This window comes from Sinohyriopsis cumingii, chromosome 4 (assembly GCF_028554795.1).
Source record: "Sinohyriopsis cumingii isolate HCF-2022 chromosome 4, ASM2855479v2, whole genome shotgun sequence".
In the NCBI taxonomy this organism is placed as follows: domain Eukaryota; kingdom Metazoa; phylum Mollusca; class Bivalvia; order Unionida; family Unionidae; genus Sinohyriopsis; species Sinohyriopsis cumingii.
The window spans coordinates 129,031,230-129,045,698 of record NC_142964.1 but is presented as its reverse complement, the minus strand read 5'-3'; the positions used below and the strand labels follow the sequence as shown (position 1 = coordinate 129,045,698).

The 14,469-nt window shown below is 33.2% G+C and overlaps 1 protein-coding gene across 1 annotated transcript; it reads right to left on the bottom strand.

Annotated features, from left to right (window-relative positions):
• Nucleotides 1–3,049: 3,049 nt before the first annotated feature.
• LOC149802087 (protein ZBED8-like) lies at nucleotides 3,050–3,511 on the bottom strand. The gene has a single exon (XM_089956887.1). It carries the CDS (start codon nucleotides 3,509–3,511, stop codon nucleotides 3,050–3,052), a length of 462 nt encoding a protein of 153 aa, XP_089813013.1.
• Between the last annotated feature and the right edge of the window lie 10,958 nt (nucleotides 3,512–14,469).

Here is a 14,469-nt window from a genome sequence, read left to right as displayed (position 1 = left end):
AGCCATATTTCTCGAAAAGAGATAGCCTTTCCATTGCCTACCCCTTTTTTTAAAAAAAATTTTTTTAAAATTTAAAAAAAATCCCATGTTAAATTCCCCTTGTACGTAGAGTGACCCACGATTTATTCCCATGTTAAATTCCCCTTGTACGTAGAGTGACCCACGATTTTTCGCCATGTTAAATTTCCATTGTACGTAGAGTGACCCAGGGGTCCCTGTAATGCTAATTCCCATTGTACGTAGGGTGACCCCATTCACTACTCCCACCTTTTAGCATTGCAAGTAAAACAAACAGGTAAATATGGACGGCATTTTTACTGACAATTCATAAACTGACTCAATTGTCAGTCAAACGAAAATCGGTCAAATAATTTAGCGTATTTATGAGTATACAGCAATACATAAACGGCCCTTTTCGCACTTGACATGTGGGAGATCGATTCTTGTGACACTTTTCGCACAATATATTTTTATATCAATCTTCGGGAGATCGATTCGTGTGGACTTTTTCTCGCCTTATTTGTGTATCAATCTCCATGAGATCGATTTGTGTGGCCATTTTCGCACTTTGATAGCAAGGTTTAAATTATGTTTCTTTTATTATTTTTAAAATCATCATATGATGGAGAAAATAGCTAATCTATTTTCTACTGTTGGAAAATTATTGCTCTTGGAAGTGTCCATAAAACCTAACTTGTTCAGTGACTTACTTTCCTTATCAGATGATCTGCATCAAAACCCAAAAACTGCATAGTTGACGTAGTATGATAGTAGACTGGCTCCGGTCGTACAAGCTGGCTAAATTGTCCAGACAAAAGAACTTAGAAAGTACAATTGCGTTTCTTGCCTCCGTGTATTTTGCCTGACTAACTGGTTCATTTGTACTCATAATTGTGAAAGGATGGAATACCCGGTACAAGAACAAATATGTAATGATGTAAGGAAGACTACATGTATATCGTTTTCATCTAATTATGTAACAAAGATAAGCAAACTCGGTTCTAATCTTATAAACTTCATGTACCATCTATTGACTGGACATTTTCCTAGCATATCTAAATAGTATGCATGGTTTACATTGTTTCATTGAATTTCTGGATTGTTTATGATTCAGTTCCACCTGCATTTCATGCATTATCCAAAATGAGGCATGCAGTTTGAAGTTATTCTTGTAATGAAATATCTAGTTTTATACGGCATATTTTTCCCCCAAGCTTGTGATTCTATTTTCAGGCAAATCCCATGAAATTATTTCTATAATCTTGTGATTGTCGTTATGGTATGGCAATACTTAGGTAAGGCTTTACCTTGGGATTGTCGTTTTGTGGATGCGTGGACCAATATATAAAAGCGACTTCCAAATGCCTAAAGCACGTTGTTTTTTTTTAACGTCACAAAATTAATGTGTGTTTTAAACAGTACCGGACCCTAAGGCAGAAGCTAGTTCACCCAAATGGATAAATATGATCAGAAAAATATGTGTGGACCTATCTATCACATTATTAAGTGTGAAGGACAGGTAAAAGTCAGTGCCATCACGGAAAGGACATTGAAAGCGAGATTTAATGAACATAGAAGACCAAGTTCAAGTTTGTCTGAAGTATCACGGCACATCCACAACGTTTGCCCTGGCCATACTGTAACTTGGAACTCCGTAAAAATCTTAGATCGAGAACAAGCCTGGTTTGATAGTAGGGTTAAAGAAGCGATCTACATCTACAAACCAGCGCTGAACAGGGACGGGGGCCGTTACAACCTGCAGCACATCTTGGACAATCTGTTAACATTGCTCAACATTCCATCGAGTGATGTTGACAGTCACTAGAGCAGTGTTTCTCAAACCTTTTTGTCTTGTGGCGCACCAAAAAGATCTAAAAATTTCACGGCACACCTGAAAAGATTTAACAATTTTTGTGGGGAAGAACTTATTTATTTTTACATATATATTTAATTTTAAATTTAATGTGAAGGATGTGCCTACTTTCGAGAGCAAATCAGATTGAAGCGAGGCTCCAAAGTCGACAAACAAGCGCGCATTTCATCGTCGATTTTAAGAAGTCTCTCTCTCTCTCGATCGATCGATCGATTGATCGATCTCGATTTGATTTCAGTCAATGCTGAAAATCCAAACTCACAAAACCACGAAGACACAAATGGCAGAATTACTTTGATTGCTTTTGAACTGACTGTAGGATATGACTTCTTGATTGAGATCCAAAACTCATCCAGGCTCTTTTCGGGAAATGTTGACTAAAAATAATGTATCGTTTTTCAAATCAATGAGCTGTTCTTCTTCTTCGGTTGTAAGATTTGTAGTTTCGTTGTTTCCGAATGGATCGATCACCCATCCATATTCAATATCTTGAATGCGATGGGAAGTAATGCTGCCGTGCCAATTGTAAGTCTCTCAGTGTGTCCAGAATTTCTGGGATGATTTTCTTGTTTGAATGAGATTCGTTGACAGTAGGAAAGCAGTCGAGGACTCCTTTCGAGACCTTACTTTGCCACAGCGACAACTTTTCATCAAATGACTTCAGTTTTGATGTTGCAGTGATGATGTTTTCCGATGGTCCTTGAAGACTTAAATTCAGCGAGTTTAATTTGTCGAATAAATGGGAGAGAAATTTAACCTTCATCCACGATATTTCGTCATGAAAAGAGAATCCAAAGTCTGTTTTGTCAACCTCCAAGAACGAAATCAATTCAATCTTGAGATGGACGAGACGCTTTAACACTTTTCCCCTTGAAAGCCAACCAACGTCGGTATGGTACAGCAGGCATTTGTAGTCTGAATCCATCGCTTCACAGAATTGAGAGAAAAGTCGAGATTGAAGCGGTCGAGATTTGATGAAATTTACAACTTGAATAACTTGGTTCAGAATAGACTCCAAATCTTTCGGCAAAGATTTTGGAGGCGAGAGCTTTTCTGTGGATCATGCAGTGAACAGCTAACACGTTTGGACTTTTTTTGGCGCACGAGAGTGACGAATCCCTTCTTTCTTCCCTGCATTGAAGGACATCCATCCGTGCAAACGCTAACACAGTTTTTCTACTGTAGGCTGAAGAGCAAAATGTTTTCATTCACCAAATGGAAGATGTCTTCGTCTCTCGTCGTAGTTTCCAAATCTTTGCAAAATAAGTTCTCGTTCACAACTTTTCCATCCTTTATGAATCGAATCAAGGCCAGCAGCTGAGCTTTGCCACTAACGTCTGTAGATTCATCAACTTGAAGAGACCATAGCAGAGACAATTCATCTTCAGGCGTTTCGAAGTGTTTGCCAATTTGATCCTTTAAATCTGACGATAAGTCTTCAATTCTGCGCGGAATCGTGTCATTTGACAAAGGAACTTTCTTTACTTTTTCGGCGGCATCGGTTCCAAGCATAATTTCAAAGACAATTGCTAATGCTGGCGCAATGACTGATTCGGCCTCTGTATACGCTTTCTTGCGTTTTGCCAACAACTGAGCGACCTTATAACTTGCAATCAATCCCTTTTCGGGCAGCTTCATGTAGTTCGTAAGTTTCTTAGCTTGTTTATTTTGTTGAGCCACGAGATTTTTGTTTTTCCTTTACAGCTGGATGTTTTGTTTCCAAGTGTCTTATCAATTTGCTGGGAACAATCGCCTCGTTCAAAGTTGGAATGGAACGGTCTGATTTGTTACGTCGTGTATTTTTTATTTTAGCGTGGAAAATTCGAGAACATTGTATAATGGGCTGCATGTATTTATTATTGGACTATTATTATAATTAGAGCGATCGAGTTCTCCCGAGATCTCGCACAAGTCTCGCGTTACGAAAGGAACCAATGAATGACAGACTGACAGAGATTGCGTTTTTATATATGTTACGTTTTTAACTTTTGCGACATTAATTTACCATTTAATTATTCGATATGTTCAAGGTTTCAAAACGCTAGCAATTTTAATATTTTTCAAAACTCCAACGGCACACCTGCAAATCTTTCGCGGCACACTAGTGTGTGCCGCGGCACACAGTTTGAGAATCACTGCATTAGAGATTAAAACAGTCTGCTGATGATGTCCTTAGCGTGAGGATGAAAGCTTAAGGTTAGCTTTCCCTATACTGTTTGTGTAAGTGATTGAACAGTTAAAACATTATCAAATATGAATAATAATACAACACAGCTAAGCCTTCACCAAAGTAAAGCAAAGTATCATTATGAACTTCAGCGTCGCATTGTGACAAGTTCTACACTTTGATGTCAAACAACACCTTTATGGGTTTAACGTCATTTTTTCAGCACATGATAAGCTATGCATGGTAGTCAGTATATTTGGTCTAGGAAGAACCCTGGAAAACCCCGGGAAGAACCACCAACACAGGGGAAGCTGCTAGCAAGCTTACTCACGTACTCACGTTGCCCGAACTCGAGACTTGAATCCACGCAGACAGAGGTGAAATGTCAGTAATCCGTAAAGGTGAGCGCCTTAGACCACTCAGCCAGCCTGGGAAATGAAACACTCAGTCAGCCTGTGTCTTAGAACACCCGGGGCCTTAGACCGCCCCTCATTATATGCAATTGATAGAAAAGTGTATCGATTAAACCCAGTTTGCCATGGCAAGTACATAATTAATAACATAAAATTAATCTATTCCATCAAAAATCAGGATAAACACTCGCCTACTACGTTCAGAGGAATCTCTCGCGATCAATTAAATGGGTGACGAAATAGACGATCTTTCAATTTATACAAACGTTCCATGATGAACACGCCATGGTGGCCACCTTAAACACTCAAGTATAACCCCGTTGAAGTAGGTCTGTTTGTTAGATTGTATATATCGATAAAATAAATTTACTCCAGCAATTAAAAGTACATGACTCGGTGATTGGCGCTGAAGACTTACAGTGAACTTTTGGATCTAATCAGGTGGCGAAGTTAAAGAACAGCAGGTAGTCAAGATTTGTTTTTGCATCAAAATGATTCAGGATAAGGTATAAAGTGAGGCAGTTCAAATTAGAAATTGAAAGAAGCTTACGGACCACTGGATTATATATATATATATAAATATATATATATATATATATATATATATATATATATATATATATATATATATATATATATATATATATATATATATATATATATATATATATATATATATATATATATATATATATATAATCCAGTGGTCCGTAAGCTTCTTTCAATTTCTAATTTGTATATATATATATATATATATATATATATATATATATATATATATATATATATATATATATATTAAATGGTGATATTATATATATATATATATATATATATATATATATATATATATATATATATATAGAGAGAGAGAGAGAGAGAGAGAGAGAGAGGAATAACTTAAAGTGCTGATCTTTAGTTACATATAGCCGATTAGCCATCAGCACGTACATACAACATACAAGTTTGCTACAGGATTTGATATATATATGGATAGATAGACCTACATACGTACGTACATATATACATACATACATTCATACATACATTGAGTATGACATAACATAAGAATATAACACGTTAAATAATAACCAGAATATGTTTATTCACGCACATAAGTGCACTTACATACAAGAACTATCGCACGAAGATACATCAAGTGTCATCAAAATACAAAAACGTATTCGCACGAAGATACATCAAGTGTCATCAAAATACAAAAACGTATTCCAAATGATTTTGTATGGAGTATCAGAAGAACATTATACATGAAATAAGATAGTAAATCATGTATTAAACAATGAAATGGACCTCATATTATAATAAACCATGTATTAAACAATGAAATGGACCTCATATTATAGTAAATCATGTATTAAACAATGAAATGGACCTCACATTATAGTAAATCATGTATTAAACAATGAAATGGACCTCATATTATAGTAAATCATGTATTAAACAATGAAATGGACCTCATATTATAGTAAATCATGTATTAAACAATGAAATGGACCTCATATTATAGTAAATCATGTATTAAATAATGAAATGGACCTCATATTATAATAAACCATGTATTAAACAATGAAATGAACCACATATTATAGTAAATCATGTATTAAACAATGAAATGGACCTCACATTATAGTAAACCATGTATTAAACAATGAAATGGACCTCATGTTATAATAAACCATGTATTAAACAATGAAATGGACCTCATATTATAGTAAATCATGTATTAAACAATGAAATGGACCTCATATTATAGTAAACCATGTATTAAACAATGAAATGGACCTCATATTATAATAAACCATGTATTAAGCAATGAAATGGACCTCATAGTAAATCATGTATTAAACAATGAAATGGACCTCATATTATAGTAAATCATGTATTAAACAATGAAATGGACCTCATATTATAGTAAATCATGTATTAAACAATGAAATGGACCTCATATTATAGTAAATCATGTATTAAACAAAGAAATGGACCTCATAGTAAACCATGTATTAAACAATGAAATGGACCTCATATTATAACAAACCATGTATTAAACAATGAAATGGACCTCATATTATAGTAAATCATGTATTAAACAATGAAATGGACCTCATAGTATAGTAAATCATGTATTAAACAATGAAATGGACCTCATATTATAATAAACCATGTATTAAACAATGAAATGAACCTCATATTATAGTAAATCATGTATTAAACAATGAAATGGACCTCACATTATAGTAAACCATGTATTAAACAATGAAATGGACCTCATATTATAATAAACCATGTATTAAACAATGAAATGGACCTCATATTATAGTAAACCATGTATTAAACAATGAAATGGACCTCATATTATAGTAAACCATGTATTAAACAATGAAATGGACCTCATATTATAATAAACCATGTATTAAGCAATGAAATGGACCTCATAGTAAATCATGTATTAAACAATGAAATGGACCTCATATTATAATAAACCATGTCTTAAGCAATGAAATGGACCTCATAATATAATAAACCATGTATTAAACCATGAAATGGACCTCATAGTAAATCATGTATTAAACAATGAAATGGACCTCATAGTAAATCATGTATTAAACAATGAAATGGACCTCATAGTGAATCATGTATTAAACAATGAAATGGACCTCATAGTAAATCATGTATTAAACCATGAAATGGACCTCATAGTGAATCATGTATTAAACCATGAAATGGACCTCATAGTAAATCATGTATTAAACAATGAAATGGACCTCATAGTAAATCATGTATTAAACCATGAAATGGACCTCATATTATAATAAATCATGTATTAAACAGTGAAATGGACCGTATAGTAAATCATGTATTAAACAATGAAATATACCTCATAGTAAATCATGTATTAAACAATGAAATGGACCTCATATTATAGTAAACCATGTATTAAACAATGAAATGGACCTCATAATATAATAAACTATGTATTAAACCATGAAATGGACCTCATATTATAATAAACCATGTATTAAACAATTAAATGGACCTCATATTATAATAAACCATGTATTAAACAATGAAATGGACCTCATATTATAGTAAATCATGTATTAGACAATGAAATGGACCTCATAGTTATCCATGTATTAAACAATGAAATGGACCTCATAGTAAACATGTATTAAACAATGAAATGGACCTCATATTATAGTAAATCATGTATTAAACAATGAAATGGACCTCATAGTAAATCATGTATCAAACAATGAAATGGACCTCATATTAGAGTAAACCATGTATTAAACAATGATATGGACCTCATATTATAATAAACCATGTATTAAACAATGAAATGGACCTCATATTATAGTAAACCATGTATTAAACAATGAAATGGACCTCATATTAGAGTAAATCATGTATTAAACAATGAAATGGACCTCATAGTAAATCATGTATTAAACAATGAAATGGACCTCATATTATAGTAAACCATGTATTAAACAATGAAATGGACCTCATAGTAAATCATGTATCAAACAATGAAATGGACCTCATATTATAGTAAACCATGTATTAAACAATGAAATGGACCTCATATTATAATAAACCATGTATTAAACAATGAAATGGACCTCATATTGTAATAAACCATGATTTAAACAATGAAATGGACCTCATATTATAGTAAACCATGTATTAAACAATGAAATGGACCTCATAGTAAATCATGTATTAAACAATTAAATGGACCTCATATTATAATAAACCATGTATTAAACAATGAAATGGACCTCATAGTAAACCATGTATTAAACAATGAAATGGACCTCATAATAAATCATGTATTAAACAATGAAATGGACCTCATATTATAGTAAATCATGTATTAAACAATGAAATGGACCTCATAGTAAATCATGTATTAAACAATGAAATGGACCTCATATTATAGTAAACCATGTATTAAACAATGAAATGGACCTCATGTTATAGTAAATCATGTATCAAACAATGAAATGGACCTCATAGTAAACCATCTGTTAAACAATGAAATGGACCTCACATTATAGTAAATCATGTATTAAACAATGAAATGGACCTCATGTTATAGTAAATCATGTATCAAACAATGAAATGGACCTCATAGTAAATCATGTATTAAACAATGAAATGGACCTCATATTATAGTAACAGATTGTAAAAGTAAAATAATAATTAATAACTAATTAGTTAAATCATGCAATTAGATGTTTCTTTAATTAGCATTCGTCGTATTATTACATTCAATTAGTGCCGAATGGATTCAATTCCCCAGATTTCTTATCTCGGCAGATTTCGTGGCTTTTAGCAATTTAATACATTTCAACGTAGTAGGACCTTTCCCAAAATAAGGATTTATTTATTTGTTTCCTAGTGGCTTTATTTACTTCTTTCTTAGCGGCAGATAAAATTGGAATTCTAATACAAAAGTGATGTTCATCATCCAGCACGTTACAACAAAAAAACTTTAGTCCTTTGATCTAATGGGGATAGACACTTAGCTTTGAAAGAGCTTTTCTCAATTTATCACCGCTACTATATCCAAATATTCCCTAAAGGCGGAATTTAATGGTAAATTTCTATATTGTCTAGCTCTTGGAGATTCTCTGATGTTAGATTGCCAGTTTAGAAAAAGCATCATTACGGGTCGCATCTCACTGGAAAAGTTTTGATTTCATTAGTCGCGTCTATTAATATACAGTAGGGAACATCGGGCCTATCACACATGAGGATCACGCGACGATACATGGGCGTATGATACATGAGGATCACACGACGGTACATTGGACCTATCATACATGAGGATTACACGACGGTACATTGGCCTAATATATACAAGGATCATAGGAGGGCACATTGGGCCTATCATACATGAGGATTACACGACGGTACATTGGCCTATTATATACAAGGATCATAGGATGGCACATTGGGCCTAATATACATGAGGATTACACGACGGTACATTGGGCATATTATATGAGGGCACATGAGGATTGCACGACGGTACATTGGGCATATTATATGAGGGCACATGAGGATTACACGACGGTACATTGGGCATATTATATGAGGGCATATGAGGATTACAGAAAATCTTTGCTACTGCCTTTATTATTCACACGGCATATCGCGTGGTCGAATAGAAAGAAAAGAGGCATTCAAAATCTAGACCAGGTTTGTAAGTGTTCTGTTTTCATTCACAAATTTGTATTTGCACGTGCTCCAGCATTTGTATATTTGTTTATACTACGACGACAAAATCACGAACGTAAATATGCTTGCATGCGGTAGCGTTTGTTTTGTAATTCGTTTTTCTCCAAACTTGTTCAGATGAGTTCTACATTGCCGTTTATATGAAACTTGTGCATTGATGTTGTTTGCCTTAGAGAAAGATATCCGTCAACATTCTTTACTGATAAAACTATAGTCTTTGCACCTTGTTTTAATACTTTTAAATCCTCTCTCTCTCTCTCTCTCTCTCTCTCTCTCTCTCTCTCTCTCTCTCACACACACACACACACACATACTTTGGTATCATCGATTATGACTGTATCTGATATTATTTCCTAAACAGAGAAAATGATAACGCCCCGATGTAAAACCATCTAAAAATTTGGTCCATTTTTATTGTTTGTCTGATTAAGATTACTATTTTCCATTTTAGCTACATCTAAAGCCTCTATGACGTCACTGTACTAATTGCATTCCTTAAATTTTCTTTCATTTTCATTTGTTGTGATGAAATCCAGTGCGTTATTATAAGTTCCGCCTTACTTATGACATGCAGTAACTAGGACACACCACATAAATAAAGGTAAACGGATAGAAAGTCACAAGTCTGTCATAGAACCCATAAATAATCCATCATAAATAAGGTTACAGTTTCTGGAAATATTTGCATTTGAATGAAATTGCTGGATTATTTTTTTTATTGCAAATGATCCTCCGAAAAAGCCAAGAGACTGAACTCAGTAAACACTTAATTTCTGTTTAGGTTTTAAATTCTGCTTTCTATTGAAAACAGCCAACATTCTTTACTGGTAAGAACAAATCAGAGAAATTTTTTAAATGACTTTTAATGACTACAACAGAATGAAAACACAAAACCAGGCTCATATGGTATAGTGATTTGACAACATTTTACGCCCGTTTAATTAGTTATATCTGAAGTATAGTTGAATTTGGTTGCACTTGCTTCAGTCTGGGATGCCCCAAAGTTCAATATATCATACAAGCCAGCGGTGTGTGTGTACTTTCATGTGATAAATGGCACATGTAAGGTCTAAATACCAGGACTCACTTGCCATACTCAGTATAAATGGCACATGTATGGTCTAAATACCAGGACTCACTTGCCATACTCAGTATAAATGGCACATGTAAGGTCTAAATACCAAGACTCACTTGCCATACTCAGTATAAATGGCACATGTATGGTCTAAATACCAGGACTCACTTGCCATACTCAGTATAAATGGCACATGTATGGTCTAAATACCAGGACTCACTTGCCATACTCAGTATAAATGGCACATGTATGGTCTAAATACCAAGACTCACTTGCCATACTCAGTATAAATGGCACATGTAAGGTCTAAATACCAAGACTCACTTGCCATACTCAGTATAAATGGCACATGTATGGTCTAAATACCAGGACTCACTTGCCATACTCAGTATGAATGGCACACGTATGGTCTAAATACCAAGACTCACTTGCCATACTCAGTATGAATGGCACATGTATGGTCTAAATACCAGGACTCACTTGCCATACTCAGTATAAATGGCACATGTAAGGTCTAAATACCAAGACTCACTTGCCATACTCAGTATAAATGGCACATGTATGGTCTAAATACCAGGACTCACTTGCCATACTCAGTATAAATGGCACATGTATGGTCTAAATACCAGGACTCACTTGCCATACTCAGTATAAATGGCACATGTAAGGTCTAAATACCAAGACTCACTTGCCATACTCAGTATAAATGGCACATGTATGGTCTAAATACCAGGACTCACTTGCCATACTCAGCATAAATGGCACATGTAAGGTCTAAATACCAGGACTCACTTGCCATACTCAGTATAAATGGCACATGTATGGTCTAAATACCAGGACTCACTTGCCATACTCAGTATAAATGGCACATGTAAGGTCTAAATACCAGGACTCACTTGCCATACTCAGTATAAATGGCACATGTAAGGTCTAAATACCAGGACTCACTTGCCATACTCAGTACAAACAACGTTTCCTTGATATCGCTGAGATAGAATACATTTCTACAAATAAATTAGTATTCTATTTGTAACTGAACAATTTTATTAAATGTGAGTATATTTCTAAATATGTCACTTTTAAAAAACATTGTTACGACTCTACGTCTTGAATTAAGTAACAGAAAGAAGTGAAATCAACAATTTAAATAAAAATCAACAATTTATTTCTCTAAGTTACCGCGCGAAAATGTAAGAGACACGGTATTGTGAATTATATTGCAAATATAATAAATGTTCTGTTACAAGTCCAAAATATAGAATGCTCCGATTGAATTTTAATAGTCTTGAATGTCCTGATGTACCACAATGATGCAACCTAGAATGTCGTTGAATGAGTTCACATTAATTCCAAGGTAGTATGTATCCAAAGTTAATGAACACTTAGTAATTGCAATGAATAATTTAAATAAATAATTCATCTCGAATTATATCTGAACACAACTATAAACTCTGATAACAAATGGATTCCGGAGACTCATCTAAGATAGGAATGAATTATTTGTTTATTAAGTCGTTATTTATACACATTTTCACTTGACCTTGAAGTGAGAAATTCCTATGAAAAAGTTCCAATCAAATTGAAAATAAGTCTGCTTCTAGAATATTCTGAACTCAAAACGTTATGTCAACATGTTATTTACAACTTATAATCATGGACAAAAGTTAGTTCTGCAAACAAGATATTGACAAATGACAATTGTTTTAAAGTACAATCTACAATCATGGAAAAAAGTTAAGTATAAACGTTTGATGAACCTGACCAAAAAATTCAACAGATGTGGGACAAACTCTCCACCAAGTAGTAATTTAATCTCTAAATAAATAGATCTGGAGAAAGTATATCACTTGTGTACACCTAACATGAAATATGATGTGTTTTGAGATCATATTGACATACATATATATATATATATATATATATATATATATATATATATATATATATATATATATATATATATATATATATATATATATATATATATATATATATATATATATATATATATATATATATATATATATATATATATATATATATATATATATATGTATATATATATATGTATATATATATATATGTATATATATATATATGTATATATATATATATATATATATATATATATATATATATATATATATATATATATATATATATATATATATATATATATATATATATATATATATATATATATATATAAGAGTATCATAACTCAATTTGATGTTCAATTATAGTTATGCGATTCAAATTGTTGAGATTGGTAAAATTTAGAACATGATGACTTTAGAGCAAGACATTTAGTATATTCCTAACAACCCAACAGAACTGGAGACTACTGTACTTACTGTATACTAACCCAAACACATATAAACAAGACCCACATAGATTATGTTGAATTTTCTGGAAATATTTGGCACGTTGTAGCTTTCTCGCCTTGTCGGTTTATTGTGCTTTGTGGGTGCATTGCCGGGTTTGCGATTTGTCGTTTTGCAGTAGTGACAACACGACATGGTACAAAAATAAACAACAATACAATGTCCGCTTTTCGTTTTTATCAAGCAAACGATGCTCAGAGGTTAGCTGTCTTATTATTAAGGAATCATCTGTATATAAAAGCAACTTACTGCGAATCGTGGCAATCATTTCCAAATGTTTACATTTGTGATGTTACATATCGCTCTTCAAAATCAATACTCTGCAATCACTTGATCTAAAAGCTCGTTGACACATGATGTAACATAACCGATGTTATAAAATCCCAATTGATTTAAAATGAAATACAGCCACTTGAGGTTTTATTCCGCACTTTTTTCATCCCACTCATATATTTTATATTCGTTTTCATCTGAGTTCACTTAATCGTTCACTGAAACTTACGTCATTGAATTGAAATTTCCGATTTATTTTCTTGAGGAAAATGAAACCGAATGCAAGAAACTTTAAATTTTACCTTAAAATAAAAAAAACTTGTTCTCAAAATTTGCTTCATTTTAGAAATGTCCACCTTATTATCTTCTCCTGATTTTATTATGATGGAATGAGGAAAACAGTTCAAATGTAATCAATTTATTTGGCATTCATCTATTTATAATGCCATAAGTTTCTTTATTTCTCTTTCCTACGGGGTGGGGGTGGGGTGGGGTGGGGGGGTGGGGCGTGATATCCCAGTAGAACTCCAAACTAGTAATCTAGGTGTCACGAGTTCAGTACGCATACAGGCCAGCAAGGCTCGGCTGTCTCGGTGTGTCATTGGAAAAAGCACTTAGCTCCCATTTTATCGGGATGATGCCGTTAAAGCCAGCAACCCGATCAATATTTCATATATTAATTTTTGAAATAAAGTTTGAAGTACATTGAATGGAATATATGGCAAGTAATTTTCAGTCAGAAGAACTAATGTCCGTACGGGTTCAAATAATTTGCAAGCATGCAACAACAAAACATTCAGCTATAAAGCTTTCGCCTATTTGTTTCTTTCTAAATAAAGCCTGCCGATTGTATCTGACAACTTTCGTATTCAGCGCCAATGGAAAATAATTAGAAATTAAGACTGAAGTGTAAAAAGTTTTTAAAAAATTCCTACATGCATAAAGGTTGAATTATAATTTTGTACTTTCTATCATAATGCATATTAATTTAGCGATTTTTGTAATCGAAAGAAATT